We start from the raw sequence: 21,123 nt of genomic DNA, 5'->3' as shown, positions 1-21,123 counted from the left end.
TCTCTGGGCGAGAGAGAGAGAGAGAGGCGGAGCTCGCCCTAGACTCGTCGGACGGGAGGAGTGTCACGTGGCGGGGCCTGAGGCCCCTCCTCCCAGCCGCAGGAGCGAGGCGGCGGGGCTGTGTTTGGCGCGGGGGCCGCTGGGTAATCCGACTCCAGACAGAAGGGAGAAGAAGGCAGCCGAGGGAGGCGGCGGCAGGGGGCTGACATTGCCGCCCATCCCCAGCTCAGCGACCGCCAGACATGGCGTCACGGCGGAGCCGAAGATCCGCCGCCGCTCGTGCCCCTTGGCGGTGATCTGCCGTGGCCCGCGCGGCCCCTCCCCTTGCCGGCGGCCGCCTGTGGGGCCTTCGCGGCCCTCTCCACACCGCCCGGCAGCGGCCCCCGGGAAATGGTCGGGGTGTAGCGGAACAGCCAGCGGAGGTGAGCGGTGGGTGGGGGGCTGGGGCGGGCAAGAGCAGGCCCCACTTCCCGAAGAGGGGGAGTCGGAGCCCCTTTCTTGGCTGGAGGACGGCGAAACGTCATCCCCTCCCTCCTCCCTCCCTCCCTCGTCGTGGGCAGCCGGCCTTTATTCGCCCCTGCCCCGCACGCTCCCCGGAGAGCCGCCGACGTCGCATCGGGCATCTCTCGTTCTCCTCGGCGGGGATCGAGGAATGGGAAGGCGTTTCCCTCCTCCTTGTTTCGTTTGGCATCCGCTTCCTTTCTTTCCTTTTGGCTGCCGCTTAGAGCCCTCCTTGCATTTCTCTTTCAAAACTCAGAGGCGCTGCTTTTCTTCGGACGCGCTTTTGCTGTCTGCTTGCTTGCTTGCTTGCTGTCTCCTTTCTTTCCTTGAGATGTTCTTTGGAAGACGTCGAGTTTGTGGCACATGTGGCAGCTACCTGAAACAAATGACAAAAATAAAAGCCCATTGAGAACAATGGGTGATGCCTGAAGGCCCGTCAGATATAAGGGGAGGCAGGAATGCCAGTTGCCTTGAATGGACTTCATTGAAATACATTATAGCAAAAATAAAATAAAATATGGAATGAATCTCGGGAAATTTGCCCTGGTCCTTGAATGGCAGGCCCAGAGTGGAATTAACACTTTCTGGGCAAAGATAGACCATGCTGACACTGAAATGATAATCTCCAGAGTAGAATGACTGTCTCTGGAAGTAGCAGAAATGCTTTGAGCCTGTAGTAGCACCAACTCAGCATTCTGTTTTAACTGTTTTAATCATTGAATCTGTTTCACTACTGAATGTGTAATTTTGATACTTATTAATATAATTGTTTGTGGGATTTTATGTTGTAAACTGCCCTGAGCCTGCTTCAGCGGGGAGGGCGGGATATAAATAAAATAAATAATAAATACATAAATAATAATGACAACCCCCCAGAATGAAATGACAGACTCTGGGTATAGCTGAAGTGTTCTGTCATTCCAGTTCCAAGAAGACTTATGGGGTTGTCATTACAGTCCCAGTGCAGTTTATCTCCAGTATTGGGGCTGTCGTTCCAGTCTCAGAATAATTCTGATACTCCCAGGGGCTGTCCTTCAACTCAAAGGGCTTTCGTTCTAGAACAGGCCCAGTGCAGTTTATTTGGGTCCAGGAACTGTCATTCTGCTCTGGGGACTGTCATTTCCCATCCTAGAACACTTTTATTCTGTGTCTAGAGGCTGAGATTCCACTCTGGGGACTTTTATTCTAGGCCCAGAACAGTCTGTTTGGGCCCAGGGACTGTAATTATACTCTGGAGGCTGTCATGCCAGGGCCAGGACAGGTTTCTCAAAATCCTTCTGCATTTCCATTGCAGCTTTTGTGTGCTGTAATGTATTTCAGTGATGCCCATGAAAGTAAATTGGCATTCCTAGCTCCTACTATATCCATTGACATTTCAGGCCTCCAGTGTTTTCAGTGGGAATTCCTGTTGTCTGTTTTATTACATCCCTAACCTACCTTTTACAGACACATACTGCAGGAGCATTTCATGAACTCTTTGTCTTTATCTTGCATACTTGCATGTATCTAGGAACAGAAAAAAGCACCTCCTTTTGCTCCTAGAAGGGTTCATGGAACAGCCTGGGATAAATGCACCTATAGGTTGGTCTTAACGAAGCCACCTCCTTTGTTCTTTCTCAATGTTAGTTGGAATTAGTCTTTCGCCAGTAATTAATGTCAGTGTTTTGTTATTTCAACTTGAGTGTGTGTGCAATATACCTTTACATATAATTAAAACAGTTCTTTGGATTGATAAGAAAATAAACTGCAAGGAGGCCTTGTCGGTAATTTGCCTAGTTCAGAGTTTGTATTTGTGTGTGCCTTGGAAAAAGGAATTCTGCAGAAGGGTAAAGTAAGTTGTCTATTCCTAGCACATGGAGTTGAATCCTGTAACTCCCTTTCAATGTTCCCTCTAAGTTGTGGAGTCTTGTGAGCAAAAATGCTACTTTGTGAGGCTACTAGCATTAAAGTTGTGAGCTACTGCATACGTTCGCGAAGCCAAGCCGAGAGAGAGAGAGAGAGAGACTGCATAAATTGGTTTCCTTTGGGGCCATTTCACCTGAGCTAAGACAAAAATGTGTGAGCCAGAGGCAAAAAAAATCATTTTAGAGGGAACACTGCTCTCTGTCTGTCTGCCTACCTACCTATCCATCCTCTCTCCTCCCCCTCCCCACCCATTTAAGATCTTTTACAACAAACTCTTCTTAAAGTTCTCTGGTCATCATTTGGGATTTTATGGTCGTTTGGTGAATAGGTGCAGGAATCTTCCATGTGCCCTCATACAAAATTCTACTTTGAAGTGTACTCCTAGTATAATGAAGAAGAGCAATTTGAATAGCTATGCTTATCTAGCTGTAGAACTGAGAACTGGTTTATGCAATATGTTTGTATGCATGAGATGCCTCAGCTGTCCTTGGGTGCAAGCACATGATGTGGGCAGTGATGGGCCTTTCCCCAATTGTGTGTGATTGGTGGAATTGCTGTTAGTATAGTTCACATGTTGTTTGCTTGTAGAAAGTAATAATACTTTATTGCATCTGGGGAAAAATGGCTCAAAGGTGTTATGAGTGGGTCTGTATTCATTGAGGAGCAGGCTTTCAGTTGCATGGGACTCTACGTAGAAGTAAGCTGTGACTCAGATTTGCTTCAGTGCCAGTAGAGTTGATTTAGAGGTAGACAGTTTTTACATCGATGTAACACTTGGATCAATAAGGTGAATTATGATCTGTTTTTTTTTTCTGTTTTGAACACATGATTGATTAAAGTTACAGGAAAAGGAAATAAAATATAAAACCAATAAAATAATTTGAAAATATATTAGTCAGAAAAGTCACTGTAAGGAGATCCAATAAAAAGAAAGATTTTATAGCCTGTGTGGAATGCACATAAAGGAGAACAATTATAGAAGGGTCATTTCATGACCTTGGGTGCATGATTGTAAAAGTCCTGCTTCTAGGAACTGATTATATGGGAGGAATGAGTGATGGCTGAAATAGTGTCTGGGTTCATAAATGAAGACAGTGGCAAAGTTGATAGAAGGAACAACTGTTTCAGGTTATATAGACCTTAGCCATGCACCATAGGTAAATCCAGCACTTTTAAAGTGAGAACACAGAGGTAAATGAGTGTTGTTGACAAAGCAAAGTCTTGCATGTATTCTCATCTCCTGATACTTATGGGTTAGGGCAGGATATGAACTCAATAAAATAAATAATAATTAAATAATATTTAACCGAAAACAGTCTACAGTATTTTGCACCTACCTATGAGTTATTTTCAAGGGCAGCTCAGATAAACTGCATTACAAACCATCTAGCTTATAAACTACAGAAGTATGGTTCAATGTGGCAAGGTCTGTGCCTCCCTAGGACGGCACAGCCTGCACAGGAGATGTAATTGACAGCTGTTCTGCATACCACAGCAGCCTGCTTAACAAAACAAAGCTGTTCCACTGTGATGCCAAGGCTATGAGCCTGTGTCTATAGAGTAATAGTAACCGCATCAATTGCCATGTGATTTGCCACCAGTATCCTTGTCTTCTCTGGATTTATCCAAGTGGGCAGCCGTGTTGGTCTGAAGCAGTAGAACAAAGTAGGAATCAAGTTGCATCAACCAATTTTTATTCAGAACGTAAACAAGAATACATAAAATGAAAATGGGTTAAGTATATGTAACGAGATAAACAGCCAATATCCCTTATTTGAGTATGTCAATATAAAACGTTATTCTGATACACTATTATAAAAGAGAAATACATTGGAATACTGTGGATGTATAGCTATACTCACTGAGAGTGGGTTTAGCATATGTAATAAGATAAAAAACCAATGTCCCTGTTCAGTCCTGGAAAGGTGTTTGTTCCAAGTGTCATAATAATTTGGAATTAAGTAAAACAGCTACCTTGAGGTCACCCATTGAATGCTTTGGAAGGTTAAAGTGTTCTCCCACAGATTTCTCAGTTCTGTAATTCCTAACGTCAGATTTGTATCCATTCATCCTTTGGCGTAGGGTTTGTCCTGTTTGCCCTATGTAGAGAACTGAAGGGCGTTGTTGGCATTTAATGGCATATATAATGTTGGAAGATGAACAAGTGAATGAGACTGAGATCGTGTAGTTAATGCTGTTAGGCCCAGTGATTGTGTTGTCTGGGTGTATGTGGCAGCAAAGTTGGCACTTGGGTTTATTGCAAGCTTTGGTACTGGTGCCGATGCTCAAACAACTCCTCACCCACAACAATACAGCATCTCATCTGAGCATATACTTAACCCATTTTCATTTTATGTATTCTTGTTTTCTAATGTCAGACTAGAATGATGTTTAATATGTATAGATTGATGTTGGTAAGTTGATTGGGTGGACTACAAGTTGGATATACATGTCCTTTTGTGATTCACCTAGATTAGCAGAAACACCACTTGGCAGAGAATTTTATTACCTTTTATGGCTATCTAGACCAAATGGCCTAGCCACACTGTTTTATGCGACTATGTGACTAGTTATTTTGCCAGATTGCTTTTATTTCAGCTCACAATACCTGATCCCCTCGTCTGATGAAGTGTGTTTAAGAGAGCGCATGAAAGTTTACGTTCTGAATAAAAATTGGTTGGTCTTAAAGGTGCACCTTGATTTCTGCTTTGTTCTCTGGATTTAGTTTGTCAGCTCAACTGCAAACACTAGATAAAGATACAAATGGTAGCTCCTAAGTGCTAAAAGATTTGCATGATTCTCCTAGCACTGTGATTTGATGTTTGAGATTGTTCTACAGAAGGATAGTTGGTTCAAGGGAAAATACAGACCACTTGCTTATTTATTTTATCAAATTTATATCTCACCCTCTCCTAATGGGCTCAGGGCAGCTCACAACAGTTAAATAACATAAAACTTTAAAACAAGATATACAATAAAATCATTTCCATACAATTTACAATCATGACGTTCAAGATGTGCATTGATATTCTGATCATTCTGATGTTTTTGGTTTCGGTTCTTACAGTTCAATGAGATTGCCAGTGCTGTGGAATAATAGCCACTTCCCCTTAGCTATTGAAAGCAAGTTTAAACAATTCAGTCTTACAGGCCCTGCAGAATTGTGACAAGTCCTGCAGGACCCTGATGTTTCAGGGAGGGCATTCTACAGAGCGTGGGCTATTACTGAGAACGCTCTGGCTCTGGTGATGGATAATCGAGCTTCTTTTGGTCCAGTGATCTTAAGAAGATTTTGGGACCCCGAATGTAGTGCTCTCTGGGATACATATGGGGAAAGGCGGTCCCAAAGATAGACAGGTCTCATGCCATGTAGGGCTTTAAAGGTTATAACCAGCACCTTGAAACGAATTCGGAATGCCACAGGCAGCCAGTGCAACGTTTCCAGCACAGGTCGAATGTGCACCTGTACAGGTAGCTCCATTAACAACTTGGCTGATGCATTTTGCACCAGCTGCAGCCTCTGAATTTAAGTCAGGGGCAGCCCCATATAGATGGTGTTACAGTAGTCTATTCTCAAGGTGACCATTGCATGGATCACAGTTGCTAAGTCGTTGCGCTCCAGGTATGCCTTATCTGCCTAAGATGGTAAAATACGGATTTGGTAGTGGCTACTACCTGTGCCTCCATTGTCAGCAAAGGCTCCAGGAGCACCCCTGAGCTCTTGACCTTTGAAGCTGGCGTTAATGGCGTCCCACCAAAGGCCGGCAAAGGGATCACCCTACCCGGGCCGCTGCGACTCAGACGCAGGACCTCTGTCTTCGCTGGATTCGGTTTCAGTCGACACTGCCTGAGCCACTTCACTATGGCTTGCAATGCTAGGTCCAGATCTTCCAGGATGCAGCTGGACTGCCCCCCCCCCCCATCAAAAGATAGAGCTGGGTGTTATCAGCATACTGGTGACAACCCAGCCCTTATCTCCGGACAATCTGGGCAAGGGGGCGCATATAGATTTTAAACATCGGGGAGAGAACCACACCCTGGGGCACACCACATACAAGTGGGTGCCTCTGTGATGATTGCTCCCCTATGGCCACCCTTTGTCCCCAACCTTGGAGAAAAGAGGTAAACCATTGAAGGGCAGACCCCTGAATCCCCACGTATGTTTCAGGCTCAGCTCTGCCTTTCATTACTGTGTTTTTTACCATCTTCAGTAACTATTTTGTGTGAGGCTCACAAATCAACTGGAATAGTTGGGTTTAAGCTAGTTGACTACGTCAAGGATAATGCTATCAAAGTAGTTTAAAATGTAGAAACAGTTTTAGCTGGCTGTGACTGGTTCCAGCTTTATTGAACTGCAGTTCTGAAAGATCATAGAATAGCTGCTATAAAGTAATAGTAGCATGATTTAGTCTAGAATAAACAGCATATTAATCTGCCATTCATCAGAACTGAAGTTCAATAGACAATAGTGGAGCAGAAATTATAAGATTATGCTCTGAGTTGTAACTTTATTTACATTCTTCAGATCTCTATTAGATGTAGTTTCTTTGCAGTCCCCATTTTCTGTTATTGAGGTTTCAGTTCAGTAAATGTAATGCTGTTCCTGACAGGAATTTGTTATTGAATAGGTAATGTGATAATGTTTGAAAGGACTGCTTATTCCGAGTGACAATTAAATGCCATTCTGAGTACCATCTCCAGTTGCCAGTGTGAGGAGCGGTAAGCAGCAAGCACAAGGTCCACTTCCTACAAAACTGTCAGTGATGGACTTCTGACAATCTGTGCAGACACCTTGAACTTGCAGCTTCAGATATGTGCTGGGTACAGTTTGTACTCGGCATTGACAATTTTTTTTTTTTAAAAAGATAGTCATCTCCGTTTCTGCGCAGTGTGTCAGAAACTTCGCTATGAAAATAAAAGCTGTATGCAGAACTACTTTTATACTGAATTGGCTCATCTGTTACAGTGCTATTTACACCGGCAGCTTCATTCCAATCTCAGCTCTCTTACCTGATATCTGGATAGTATTAGTTTTTTTGGTGCAAGGAGATCCCTGTTCCTTCTCATTGGCACCTCTTCTTTTATACCTAAATCTAGCATATTCTTGCACATATACCTTCCATGCACTCATCCACTGGTTTGGGTAGGCTTAGCCATTTAAAAAATGTTCAAGACCTGTAGCATATTTTAAACGAATTTGGATAGGGTTTTTTGCTTGAAATATTGCTTTGGATGGGTGGAGTGCCCTCACGATTGCCACTAGGACTAGACAGTTGTTATACTGCATAGCCAACTACTGCTAAAAACAGGATGAACTGGTTGTTCCTGAACTTGATTCTTTTAAGAAGGTTGTATATCTGGCCAAAAAGATGAGTAAACAAGGTTTGTTAATCAAGATATGTGGAATTCTATACCCAACCTTGGCAGAGATATTGGAGATTAGTTATGGCATATTATCCATACAAAGTACATTTTTTTATCACGAAGTTGTAGCCTGTCCTGCATATATTTCACTTATTTAGGCTAGCTTTATCAGGCACTGTATTGAACGCAGAGATTTATTCTTTTGAGCTTTTGTAGTTCAGTTACATTTCCTGATTGCCTAAAATGTTTCCTCTTTCCTTGTGAAGATTAGCAGAATAACAGGGGATCTTGCTTACTCCACTGTACCATTTACTGTAAAAGGCAAAACCTTTGTTGTTCTTGTAACTATTAAAATGAGGGAGTGTTTAAAATAATTCTTCGCTAGTTCAAAATTTCCTTAATACTTTATAGAATCTGAATCTTTGTAGGCTACTGAAATCTGCTATTGGAGAAGCTAATACATATGTTAGATCACTCTAGTGATGGGCTCCCACGGTGACTCATTGGACTACCAATAGATACAAGCTTTATTTATTTACTGATCTAATGGACTAAATCATTTGTATAAATTTTTGTGTCTGCCACATGGCTGATCAACATTGCCTGGGAGTTCCATGCTTTGAACTTAATTCCTGACATATGTGTAGGCGTGGTTTTCATATGAACTGTTTGGAGAAGGGACTTGAGCCCCATTCTGCCCATGCCATTTTCCTGACCTGAAATGGCCTGGGAAGCCAGTATTTGCCCTTATGGGACAAACAGTGGTTCCCCAGGGCAAATTGATGTTGTAAAAAAAAAAAAAATAGCATGCAGGGAAAGGGAGGAAGACCTCCTTTTCCTCATGGTCCCAGCCCAAATTGGGTCCATGGATAAGCCTGAGAGTTAATTTTCAGCTATGGAATTCTAGTATCTCCTCTAACAAGATGTGAACTAGTCCTGAATTAAATGCAGGTCTTCCTGGTCTTTGTTTGACTGCGCAGGAAATTGATTCTTGTTGGTTGTGAATTGTGTTAGTTTCCTGTTTTGGGAATCATATGATTTATGCTCACAGTTCATTGCTAGGCTTGGATTGGTTCTGTTTGTTTGTGTTGGTTTCTCATGCTCATTCTGACCAAGTTTATAAAGTTATTGTGGGAAAGACCGAATCTACATTGAGGCATTTCATGAGGTTCTGCACAGTTCTCTGGTGGCTCCTGTGTTTAATATTTTATGTATGAGTGAGATCATCTGAAGCTGTGGAGTACGTTGCTGTCGCTATGTCGTTGACACTTTGTTTTACGTTATTTTAAGCTCCTCAAAGCTGCTGGGCCAGTGATTGGATTCACTGGTCATGTGGTTGAAGGAGAGCTTGCTGAAGCTAAATCTGGATGATATGAATTATCGGTAATGGTGATGTCCTAGAGGGGACTGAGCTGGGTGACCAGAGTGGGAACCCAGATTGTCTTTAATTTAATTTTAATCAGATTCCTATTTAGTGATCTTCCCCTTTCATATTCAAGATTACAATGCTGAGTACATCAAGGGTTACCCAGAACAAAAACTTGGTCAGATGTTGTCTTTTATGGACTGCATGCAATAAGTTGCTTTGCAATTAAAATTAAATATATAGTCATACATTTTTTGCCACCTGGTGAACAGAAGGCTCTTGCAGTATTCCTTCACTGGTTAAATAAGCGATACTTTAAGTACTGATAGTTTATAGCAGCTCACCAAGATCCTTTAAAGTAGGTCACAGTTACCATGGAAGAGTGAGGCTGAGAATAATTTGCCCAGTGCTCTCATAGTAAATTGATGGACAGTGATGGAAATGTATTTATTTGGAATAATTGCCCCCCCCCCCTTTTCCCCTGAGAATGTGTCCAACAAATGCAGAGCATATAATGAACAAAATATCTAATAACTGCTTATGGACCATGGTGTCTGAGATCTCTACTTGGAGCACCTTGGTTCCCATGTTTTCCAGAAAGAATTCCCTAGTATTTGACAACTGTAAACTTAAACTTCCAAATTTCTGCATTGGTTCCACGTAATAAACCAGTTGTGATAGTTGAAGATTTTGATGCTTTGAACTGACCCTAAAGCTTTCTAAAACCATTCCAGTCAATAGTAAACAAATGTAAGAAGTCTATATCTTTAAAAAGTACAGTATCTTCATATTTTCATATAAAAACTAGTAACATTTCTAGAAATTCAATTGAGGGAGACATTCGAGGTGTATTCATAACATGCATCATGAATTAAGTTAGTACCTTACTTCTTCAGAGTAAATGACTACAATAAAGTATTTGTTTTGGTTAAAATGTAGATATTTTTAAAATAATTTTAAACTAACTTTTTTATTGGTTAATTTGTAAAAATGAATGTTGTTAGCCGCCCTGAGTCCGCTTGCGGAGAGGGCGGGATAGAAATTTAAAGTAATAATAATAATATATGTATAGACTATGTAGAGTAACAGAAGCAACTTCCCTTTTGATGGTTTCTGGCAATAGGCCTGATCTAACAGGAGCCCCATGGCGCAGAGTGGTAAGCTACAGTACTGCAGTCCAAGCTCTGCTCGTGACCTGAGTTGGATCCTGGCGGAAGCTGGGTTTAAGTAGCTGGCTCAAGATTGACTCAACCATCCATCCTTCTGAAGTCGATAAAATGAGTACCTAGCTTGCTGGGGAGGGGGATGTAGATGATTGGGGAAGGCAATAGCAAACCACCCCATAAAAAGTCTGCCAAGAAAATGTCATGATGTGACATCACCCCATGGGTTGGTAATGACTTGGTGCTTGCACATGGGACTACCTTTACCTTTAACATTGATAGTGTGATAACCGTCAAGTCATAACAGTGAAGCCTCAATGAGAGGAAGTCACCTTTTCCCTCTGTGTGCCTGCTTATATCTTCTTCTCATAATCCCACAAATTAATGAAGAATGGTAAAATTAGCTAACATAGATGACAAGCAATTTCTGTTCCAGTCAGTAAGAAGTAGCCTTTATTTTAAAAGGACTATATGAAGGGTTACATGAAGACTCCTAAAACAGAACAAAAGCTGCACTGGACATGGGTGTGCTGGCATTAGAGGTATGCAGTTTTTTTGTTTGGGTCCATTGGACCCGAAAAAAAATTCAGGATTCAACCCCCCCCCCCCCCAAAAAAAAAAAACACCCTGGTTCCCAATACTGGTAAAGTATTCTTATTTGGATATTATTTTTTTTTGAAATTCCGAATTTTTGTTCCAATAGACCCAAACTGAAAAATACAAAGGAAAAAAAGCAGCAGTGATGCTGTTGGGGGGGGGGGGACCCAACAACTGAGAAGTGGCCCAGCTGGGACCCTTTTGGGCAGTTCCTTTAAATTGGAGTGCCCGAAAGAGCTCTCAAAGCAGTTGATCCTACAGAAAGAACTTTTCCCCATAGGGCTCAGCTGGGGCTCTACTTGGCAGCCCAGTTTAAAGTGGACTGCCGAACAGAGCCCACAAAGCAGCTGATCCAGTAGGGGGAGTGCAGAAGAAAGCCCCAAAACAGCTGAGTGGTGGGAACAATTTACTGCTGCCACTCAGCTGTTGTTCCAGGTTTGCTGGTAATCCCCAAATATATCCAGGATTGGGGGGGGGGCTTTTTTTCAGTCCTCCCGAAAAATCCTGGATACATTTGGGATGCAGGTATATTTTCAGTTCATGTAGACCTGAATGCACATCCTTAGTTGGCACTATGGTAATCTGTCATGATCTATATTCAGCCTAATATTATAATGTTGTTTGGTCTTCTCAGGTTTAGGTTAAGTTTCACCAAGGTGAAAACACCATGATAAACATAAAAACAATTCCTCTTAAAATGTTGTTACGCCCCACACACATTTGTATGTATTGTAGCTTATATGATTTCTATGGGTCTTAAAAGTAATCGTTTTTAGAAATTTTGAAGACATAAACCCTTTTCGAATCTTGCCTATTGAATATACCAGTGATATAGGAAATGATAGCACTTTCTTATTCTTAAATATACAAAAGAAGACTTCCACTGAATTTCGAATATTAGGAGCAGTACTGCTGGTAGTGTGAATTAATTCACATAATAATTTTCCATGTATTATATAGTTACTCTCTAATACTAAATACTGATCCATGGGGTCGCAGAGTCGCATGACTCTGCGACTGAACAACTACTGATTTGTTGCTGTGGACGAAACATGTTGATTTAAAACTCATGCTTTCTACAACCTTAGTATACGTTTCTGAAATCTTGATATTTTTACCATTTAAAAAAAATGATATACAGCACATTGCTTAGTCATTGGTAACATATTACTCCTAACCACAAATAAGGTCTCTTTTATAAAATGCATCTATGACAAGTTTTGTTTAACAGATGCTGATTGAAATCCATACTAAAAGGTGCCTTTTCTTTCTGGTGTTCTTTTTAAATCTTCCCTTCCCCTATCCCCAGTCTTAACTAGAAGCAAGGAGTGGTGTAATTACTGGAAAGATAAAGGTTGGATGCAGTGGTGTCCTGGCACAAAGATTAGGGGATCTTTGCTTAACTATCTCAGATCTTCCCCACTTTCCCTTTCCCAGTAATCTATTTCTGACTCAGGCAAATTGATTCTTGGGATTGTGGGATTCATGTGGAGGAATAGCCATGCTGTTTGCTGTACTGCATTGAGCAGGTGTGAAATTGTTCCCTTCTCTATCAGCAGAGCTTTGCTATGAGAATAAAGAACTATAACAGAACAGACAAGAAGGGCAATTTTGCTTTCTTCCCCCTCCTTGCAGCAGCCCACCAACTTCCAAAGGCAGCAGAGGGCATTCCAGTGGCAAAGTTTTCTGTCTAAGGCAGCTCTTCTTAGTTCACATAGAGGAGAACCTGCAATGATGATTTCCTCATCTAGGCAGGTACAAGAGAAGGTGGTCCTTTAATTATCTGGTACTGGGCCATTTTTGTTCAAACTCAGCTCTTTGATTTGGGTTTGCAAACTTAACTTGTAACCAAGAGAGGTCTCTTAACACTGATATAATATGTTTTAACTAACCCTAGTTAGTAAATTAGCTGTGTTCTGAACCAGTTAAAGCTTTCAAGCCCTTTTAAAAGGTAGTCCCATGTAGAGCACATTGCAATAATCTAATCCGGAGGTGATTAGCACTTGGATTACTGTGACTAGAGTACCTCTGGTTGTGGATAATAGCTCACATAGTGTTGATGATTCTACGCCGATTTCCTCTGCTACTGAAAGATTACAGTTCAGCAAGCAGGGGACCTGCAAGGGTTTATGGAGGGCATCTTATTCCCCCCATTTCCTCTTTATTTTTCCTGAAAGCCTCTCCCCTCTTTCCTGCCTATGAGCCAATCTACCTTTATTTCCTTTCTGCCCTCCAGTCTTCCATTTTTCCTCCTTCCCTACCCTGGTAGCCTCTTGCGGGAAAAGTCTGGCCAAGTTGCATGATGCAATCTGCTGGGTGAGGGCTAGTTGTGCGGTGGAGAACTCAAAAGGACTTGTGAGTGGTGCCTTACTTTCCTCTGTATCCCTTTCCTCACACTATTTCCTCTTGCTCTTCTCCTGGCAGCCTTCCTATCCTCAGCTTTCCCTGCTTCCTTCTGTCCTTCCTACCTCCAACTGACCTATCTTTTATCTGCCCCCCCATCTTCAGCTATATTTATTATTTACTATATAACCTGCCTTTCTCCACAGCATGGACCCAAATTCATTTTTCTCCTCACAACAGCCCTTTTGTTCCATTTTCTCCTCACAACAATTATTTCTCTTCTATTTTTTTTTTTTTTTAGATGTACCCAAGTTGAGAGAGTCATTACAACAGACAGGGTTGAATACAGAGTGGCAAGGAATTAATGAGATGTATCTTAAGAAGTGGTTTGTGGCTGGAATGGTAGGTCTGTTTCAGTTAAGGGCTGTTGAGTTTGGGGAGCGGGGAGGCTTGACAAAATCTTTTCACATAAACCCTGAATGCACTGCAAACCACCTTAGAAACTGGCTGTGTGTGGGAAAGTAGGGTGGTCCCCCCAAATTTACTCAGATGATTTTTTGATTAAAATTTCAGTTATAGAAATTGTGTCTTAAAATAGCTAAATTTAAAAATAGAATTTAAAATACGGTACAGTTATAATAAAACTTGGTTTGCCATCTCTTAGTCATAAATCATGACCATATATCAAGTCAGTGCATGGAGTTGAAGCCTGCTTTGCCTGACTTCTGAGGTTAAGCACTGTGAATTATAGAATATATAACATTATTATGTGGTTGCTACTAGGTCCTTAGAGCACTAAACTTTCTCGTTTTACCAACCTGAATGCAAATTGCAGCCTTAGGTCTTAAGTGATCTTCTTGGATATTATAGTAAAAGCCATGTGAAATCCATTTGAGCCCCGTGATCAAAGGGGCTTGGATTAAACATGTTTAAACTGTGGAAAAGTTTTAAAGTGCCATCTTAAGTTGAGTTGCACCCTTCTAAGTTCATTGATGTCTATAGGTTTAGAAAAGTTTGACTCTGCTAAGCACGGCACTTTGCAAATTGCAAACCAGTATGTTTCTTTATAGTATACAGTTTGCATACAAAAATATTAGAGTATCAAAGTGGGAAATTGGATTAGATCAGTCTTTTCTCTTAGCGATTTTCAAAGTGGGATGGGAAAAGGCAAACCATAGTGGATTGAACCCTGTGAGCTTTATGCTTGCATAGTTGGATTTTGCCTCATTTTTTTCTTCCGTAGTCTGCTGAAACCCATTAAGTCCTATGCTGAGAGTTGGGGGACATTTATAGGTTAAATACAGTGGGAATTGTGTGGAATTGGCCGCCACCTTCTTATGGGAGCAGAAAGAGGGTAGGATCCAACCTACTGCAATACAGTATCTGACCTGGAGTCAAAATTGGTGCATACAATCAGGAACATTCTACATTTTCATACTCAGACTTGAGCTCAGTCTTCTGTTTGTTGTTAAGATAGTCTGAAAAGTATGAAACGTTGAAATGTGATTACTGTTGAGCACTGAAATCACAGCCAAATTTTCTGTGAAATATGCCACAATGGAGTATCTACTGAGGCATTAAACAATAATATAAGTAATAGTTATACAAGCGTCAGGAAGATATCTCTTCCTAGAAAGTTCACCTATAATTTTTTTTAGAACCTTAAGAAAATCTAGATACAAAGCATTTGAATGACTTTACTATAAAAATGGGACCTATATACTACATAGGAACAGGAGACAAAAAGTAGGCAAATTGTGCGTCTGTACCTCAATTCCAGGTAAATTCACATTCAGGGCAGCAAAAATGAGTGTATCAGAATATCCAGACTTTGAATCCAAGATATCAGAAAGTCAATGCAAACTGTAAATGAAAACATTTATTGTTATTAATTGCTGTCCCATCCTGTATCTGTCTATGGTGAGATAAAGTCTTCTCTAGGAAGACTTGTTTGTGCCAACCTATTGATTCCTGTAATACTCCATTTCAATACTTAATGGAATTTTAAATGCTGTTTAGAGAATAATCTATTAGGATTTCTTTTACAATTCTTTTCAGTTGCAAAATCTGGTTAAACTATGGTGGCTGAGAAAGTTAGATGTCACTTTCATCTCTCTTGGTTCTTTCCATCTGAAACTCTAAAACAAGTGAAAACAAACAACGTCATAAATCCCACTCAATTTGTTTTTAACATGGATGGTAGCAAACAGATTTTTTCTGTTTTTCATTACTTTAAAAATGAATGCACACCCTTCACTTTGTATCTAGTGTACTAATCACAGTCAGACCTCATTATTACATAAATATGCACTGTCTTGGCTCTTCTCCACTGAAGTCAGTATTTTTTTTTATTCTCTTTTTTTAAATTAAATTTTTTTTAAAAAAAGATATACAACAAGTGCAGTCAGTATTTAAGGAATCTTAACAGTGTTGTGTCAGCCTACATTGTTGGCATTTGTATGGATTAATTAACCTCTTCCATAAATACAAACAAAAACCATTGCATGTTTGCATTTTGCTTGCCAGGAAAGAAAACGTAGAAAAGTTCATTTGTTTTCTCTCTCTCTCTCTCTCTCTCACACACACACACACACACACGCACACACTTTCACACTCACACTCTTACTCACACTCACACACTTGCACAGAGAGAGAGAGAGCCTTTCCCCAGTATATTCAAGTATATTGCTTTTTGGTAAACAAATATGTACATTAGCAAATTAGTATTTGTTTAAAAACAAACAAGTATTGTTCTTATACACATTGTGTAAAAATGTGCTTGTTCATTTCAACTCTGTAGGCACTGCAAGTTTATTGTAAGCCAGCATACGTATAGTAAACAAAAACAAAAGTCTGATGTGACTAGAAAATTGTGAAGACTTCCAGTTATTTTGTGCTGAAAGTCCTCCATTCTTGATTGGTGAGGTTAATCAGTCTTGGTCTGTGATTTGTCTAGAAAGCAGCACTTTTGACATGACAGTTTTGCTAACCTGTCTGGGCTGATGGTAACTTTACACGAAAACCCTAATATATTTGATTGAAATTCACCTTCGATGTTCTTGGAAGCCTAATTTGCTTGTCATCAAAACTGGCATCCTCATATTTGGACATATTGTTTTTGTTTTCTTATTTAATGGTTTTATAAAGGAGCTCGTTTCTGCCCAGAATTTTGTAAATAGCTAATTGCTTCAGTTTGTGATATTAGGTTGAAAAGTTTCAAAAATGTCTTGTCTTTTTAAAAGTAACAAATTATTGCAGCTATGTTTGTGGGGCCTAACTAGTAAACCTTTTTTGTGGGCTAGTAATGTACTTGTAAGACTGAAGTAATAATAGTTGTGGAGACGCTGGCCTCTGTAGTGTCTTTTTCTTTCCCTGGAAGACTGAGCAGCCAGGCCATGACTGGAAAGTGTTCTTGCTTCCTGATGCTTCCCCCATCAAGTCTTCTGCTGAACCCTGCTGCTCAGAGAATCATCTTAATGACTCTTGCAAACTACTTGGAATGTTTTCGAAAGATGCTGCGTAGATCTAAATAACCTCCTCAGAACATTGTGCCAGCTACATAGCTGCTGGGGAAGGCATAGGCGAAATTAGAACTGCCTTTCCTGGAAACAAAGTGAAAATACAGCTAAAGTGCTCACCAGCCGGGACGACGCCGAGGCCGGCGAGGGCCGCGGCAGGGAGGCGCCAGGCGCGGACGGAGGGCCGCGGCGGGAGAGTGCTGGGCGCGGCGGAGTCGAGCCGGAGTGTGGAGCGTGGAGTGTGGAGCGCCGAGGTCTGAGAGCAGGCGGCGGAGTGTGGTGTTGGAGGGGTGAAGTATCGACCGGGGAGTTGGGGAGCTGGAGGGCGCCGGCGAGAGGCTGGAGGCTGCGGCGTCTGTCCGGCGGCGGCGTCTGTGAGCTCAAGACGGGGCGAGGTGCCGGCGCGGCTTGGCTACCGGCAGGACGACGGCCCTGCTTCCCCCCCTCCCCCCCCCACTACGTAGACCGGAGGCCTGTGGACTGGAGTGTTGGGAAGCGGAATGAGAGGACGCCGACGAGAGGCTAGAGGTAGCGGCGACGGCGTAAAAGAACTGTGGGACGGGGCGAGGTACCGAGGCAGCGGGTCTGCCGGCGGGACGACGGCCCTGGTTTCTTCCCCTCCCTTCCCTCCCTCCCTCCTTCCATCGTCAGGACTGAAGGTCTCCGGGCCTATTGGGTGGCGTGCTGACCCTCATGTGAGATCAGCGCCTAAGACTCAGACCAAGTCACCTGCACTTTATAAGACACTACCGCACTTTAAATCAAGACCATTTGTACTCCAAAGGCCCTGCACTTTATAAGACACTACCGCACTTTAAATCAAGACCATTTGCACTCCATTGTCATCAGCACCTTAAAACATCTGGATTTAAAACAGCAGCACTTTAGCCAAATAAGACTATTAAGATCATTTGCACTTTACTGCCCCCGGCACTTTAGCTGGTACAAACTGTTCCCTCCTACCCACTGGATCCTATCTCCCAAATTATTAAGATTGGTGTAATTTATTGGTTATTTAAATTGTTAAGACTGGACTGATTATTGGAAGAGACAAATCCAAACACCTGTCAGTGGAAGGGTTGGTGGCACCAGTGAGAGATGATTGGCCTGGGGATTCCGGTACTCCTGGGGAGGGGAAGGTATGATGGTGGGAACAGGCAGAAATGGAAGGGAAGGAGATCGAGACAAGATAGTGCTCGACCACCTTCCAGCCTGCGTCCCATCCCGATGGTGACAGGTAGTGGGGCAAGGCGAAATTACTCGCCTCCGTCACTGGTGTTATGTAATGCCAGGTCCATTAATAATAAGACCTCTATCCTCCGGGAATTCCTGCTTGAGCAGGATATGGACCTGGCATGCGCGACCGAGACCTGGGTCCGCGATGGGGAGACCGTAGCTCTCTCCCAGATGGCGCCCCCGGGATACTCGGCCTTTCACCAGTCACGGACTAGCGGGCGGGGGGGAGGGGTGGCCCTGTTCATTCGAGAGGTTTACTCCTTCCGGGCCCTCCCGGCTCCGGAGATCAAGGGCATTGAATGTGCCGGCCTGGCGTGGGATGTTGGGGAGGGGCTGGCGATCTGGCTGGTGTACCGACCGCCTAACGCACCGGCCAGCGCCTTACTATCACTGATGGAGGCCGCAGCAGGATGGGCATTGGAGCACCCGAGGCTTTTGATTCTGGGTGACTTCAATGTTCATGCCGATGACGTGACCTCCAATCAGGCGATGGACCTAGTGTCTTCCATGGCGACACTAGGACTCTCCCAAGTAGTTACGACACCCACTCACCAGGCCGGTCACATGTTAGACTTGATCTTCGCGTCGGGAGTTTTAGTGAACGATCTTGCTTCCATAGCAGTGCCATGGTCGGATCACTATGCCCTCAAGGCTCGTGTGGATGTCCCACCCCAACCCCGTTTGGGCGGCGAGCTTATTTTAGCTCGCCCGCGGAGCCTGATGGACCCGGAACGGTTCCTGATGGCTCTGCGGGATCCCTGGCCCCCTGGCGATTCCCTCGATGACCTGGTGAAGTCTTGGAATAATAGGCTCACCGGGGCCATCGATGAGATCGCGCCTAGGCGTCCTCTGCGCCCTCGTTCAAGGCCGACACCCTGGTATAACCAGGGGTTGCGGTGGTTGAAACGAGGACTCAGACGACTAGAGAGGCAATGGCGGCGTACCCGAGATGAAGCAACTCGAACATCTTATAGAGAGGTTATGAAGTCCTATGAGATGGCAGTCAAGGCCGCAAAGAAAACTTACTTTGCGGCAGAGATTGCGTCCGCAATTTCGCGCCCGGCACAACTGTTCAATACAATTTGGACCCTTACAACGCTGCCACAGGGCAGACCAAATTTTAATGAATTGGAAATTGGCTGTGAGGCTTTTGCGGATTTTTTTGCGGATAAAATCGCATCGCTCCGTTCCGACTTCCCTGCCACATTAGATACAGCTAGTGAACCTGAGGCTCCGTGCCTGTCTTCGGATTGTGTTCTGGACGGCTTCGGCGCGCTCAGCCTGGAAGAAGTTGACAGGATCCTCCTATCTGCACGCCCAACAACTTGTAAATTGGACCCATGCCCCTCCTGGCTTATTAAGACCTGCCAGAGGGAGCTAAGATATCCTATACGGGATATCATAAATAGATCCCTATTGGAGGGACATTTTCCATCAGCGCTTAAAGAGGCGGTGGTCCGTCCCCTCTTGAAGAAAACAACGTTAGATCCGACCGAATTGGCACACTATCGGCCGGTATCGAATTTGCCCTTTTTGGGCAAACTTATAGAGAGGGCAGCGGCGTTGCAGCTACAGAGCTTCCTGGAGGATGCTTCTGTCCTTGACCCCTACCAGTCTGGTTTCCGCCCGGGCCACGGGACGGAGACGGTGCTGGTCGCCCTGGTAGATGACCTTCGGCGACATCTGGATCAAGGCGGCTTGGCGGTGCTGATGTTGCTGGACCTATCGGCAGCGTTCGATATGGTCGACCATCGGCTTCTGGCGTGCCGCCTTGCCGACGCAGGGATTCAGGGGTTGGCCTTGCAATGGCTTTCCTCTTTCCTTGACGGTCGGGGACAAAGGGTGGCGATTGGGGAGGAACTGTCCCGGAGACACACGCTTGATTGTGGGGTGCCTCAAGGGGCGGTGCTTTCCCCGATGTTATTTAACATCTATATGCGCCCCCTTGCCCAGATGGCCCGAGGGTATGGGCTGGGTTGCCATCAATATGCTGATGACACCCAGCTCTATCTGCTTATGGACGGCCGGCCTGCCTGCGCCCCAGAAAATCTGGACCGGGCGTTACAGGCAGTGGCTAGGTGGCTTAGGCTGAGTGGGCTGAAGCTGAACCCGGCGAAGACAGAGGTCCTTTGCTTGGGTCGCTGCGGCCCAGGAAGGGAACTCCCCCTGCCAGTTTTTGACGGCGCTCCATTAACAGCGTCGGGCAGGGTTAAGAGCCTGGGGGTGCTGTTGGAGCCTTCATTGACGATGGGGGCTCAGATAGCAGCCACTGCCAAGTCCGCTTTTTTTCATCTTAGGCGGGCGAGGCAGTTGGCCCCCTTCCTGGAACGTGACGACCTGGCAACAGTGATTCATGCTACGGTCACCTCGAGGCTGGACTACTGTAATGCCCTCTACATGGGGCTACCCTTGTGCCGGACCCGGAAACTGCAGTTAGTGCAGAACGCTGCTGCCCGGCTGTTATTAGGGCTCCCAAGATGGGAGCACATTCGGCCGCGGCTCCAGGGTCTGCACTGGCTGCCAGTAATATTCCGAGTCCGGTACAAGGTGTTGGTTATTACCTTTAAAGCCCTATATGGCCTAGGACCTGCCTACCTTAGGGACCGTCTCTCCCCACACGTTCCCCAGAGAGTACTACGCTCAGGTTCACAAAACCTGTTGGTAGTCCCCGGGCCAAAGGAGGCCCGTCTAAAATCCACCAGGGATCGGGCCTACTCAATAACGGCACCTTATTGGTGGAACCAGCTGCCGGAAGAGGTGCGGGCCCTGCGGGATCTAGGGCAATTCCGCAGGGCCTGCAAGACAGTCCTCTTCCGGCAGGCCTATGACATTAGCTGACAATGTAAAACATCTTGGATGGAACAAAATGTATCTATAGGCCGCCGGTTTTATTCTATCTTGTTTTTTACTAATTTATGGTTTAATTGTATTTTTAAATGTTTTAAACTGAAGTTGTTTTAATTATTATGTTGTAAGCCGCCCTGAGACACTTAGGTGAGAAGGGCGGGGTATAAATCTTAATATAAATAAATAAATAAATAAATAAATAAATAAATAAAACATTGCATTTTACTGAATCTCCAGAAAGTACTTTCAAGTGCAATTACAAAAATGGTCACCCCCCCCCCCC

At 43.8% G+C, this 21,123-nt stretch overlaps 1 protein-coding gene across 3 annotated transcripts in view; it reads left to right on the top strand.

Moving 5' to 3' along the window:
• The first annotated feature begins 233 nt into the window (after positions 1 to 233).
• The window catches only part of AFF4 (ALF transcription elongation factor 4), a 73,358-nt gene continuing 52,468 nt past the window's right edge, over positions 234 to 21,123 (top strand). The window contains exons 1-2 of one of the 3 annotated variants that reach the window (XM_060240517.1): positions 235 to 422; positions 13,541 to 13,641. In XM_060240517.1, coding sequence (XP_060096500.1) covers positions 13,604 to 13,641 — 38 coding nt within the window. In that variant the 5' untranslated portion in view covers positions 235 to 422; positions 13,541 to 13,603. Of the gene's footprint in view, positions 423 to 13,540; positions 13,642 to 21,123 lie in introns of all 3 variants that reach the window. The other 2 variants (XM_060240518.1, XM_060240519.1) reach the window with 2 other exon arrangements.

The sequence above is a fragment of the Heteronotia binoei genome, chromosome 5, assembly GCF_032191835.1.
Source record: "Heteronotia binoei isolate CCM8104 ecotype False Entrance Well chromosome 5, APGP_CSIRO_Hbin_v1, whole genome shotgun sequence".
NCBI lineage: Eukaryota > Metazoa > Chordata > Lepidosauria > Squamata > Gekkonidae > Heteronotia > Heteronotia binoei.
This window is presented reverse-complemented; position numbering and strand designations above follow the sequence as displayed.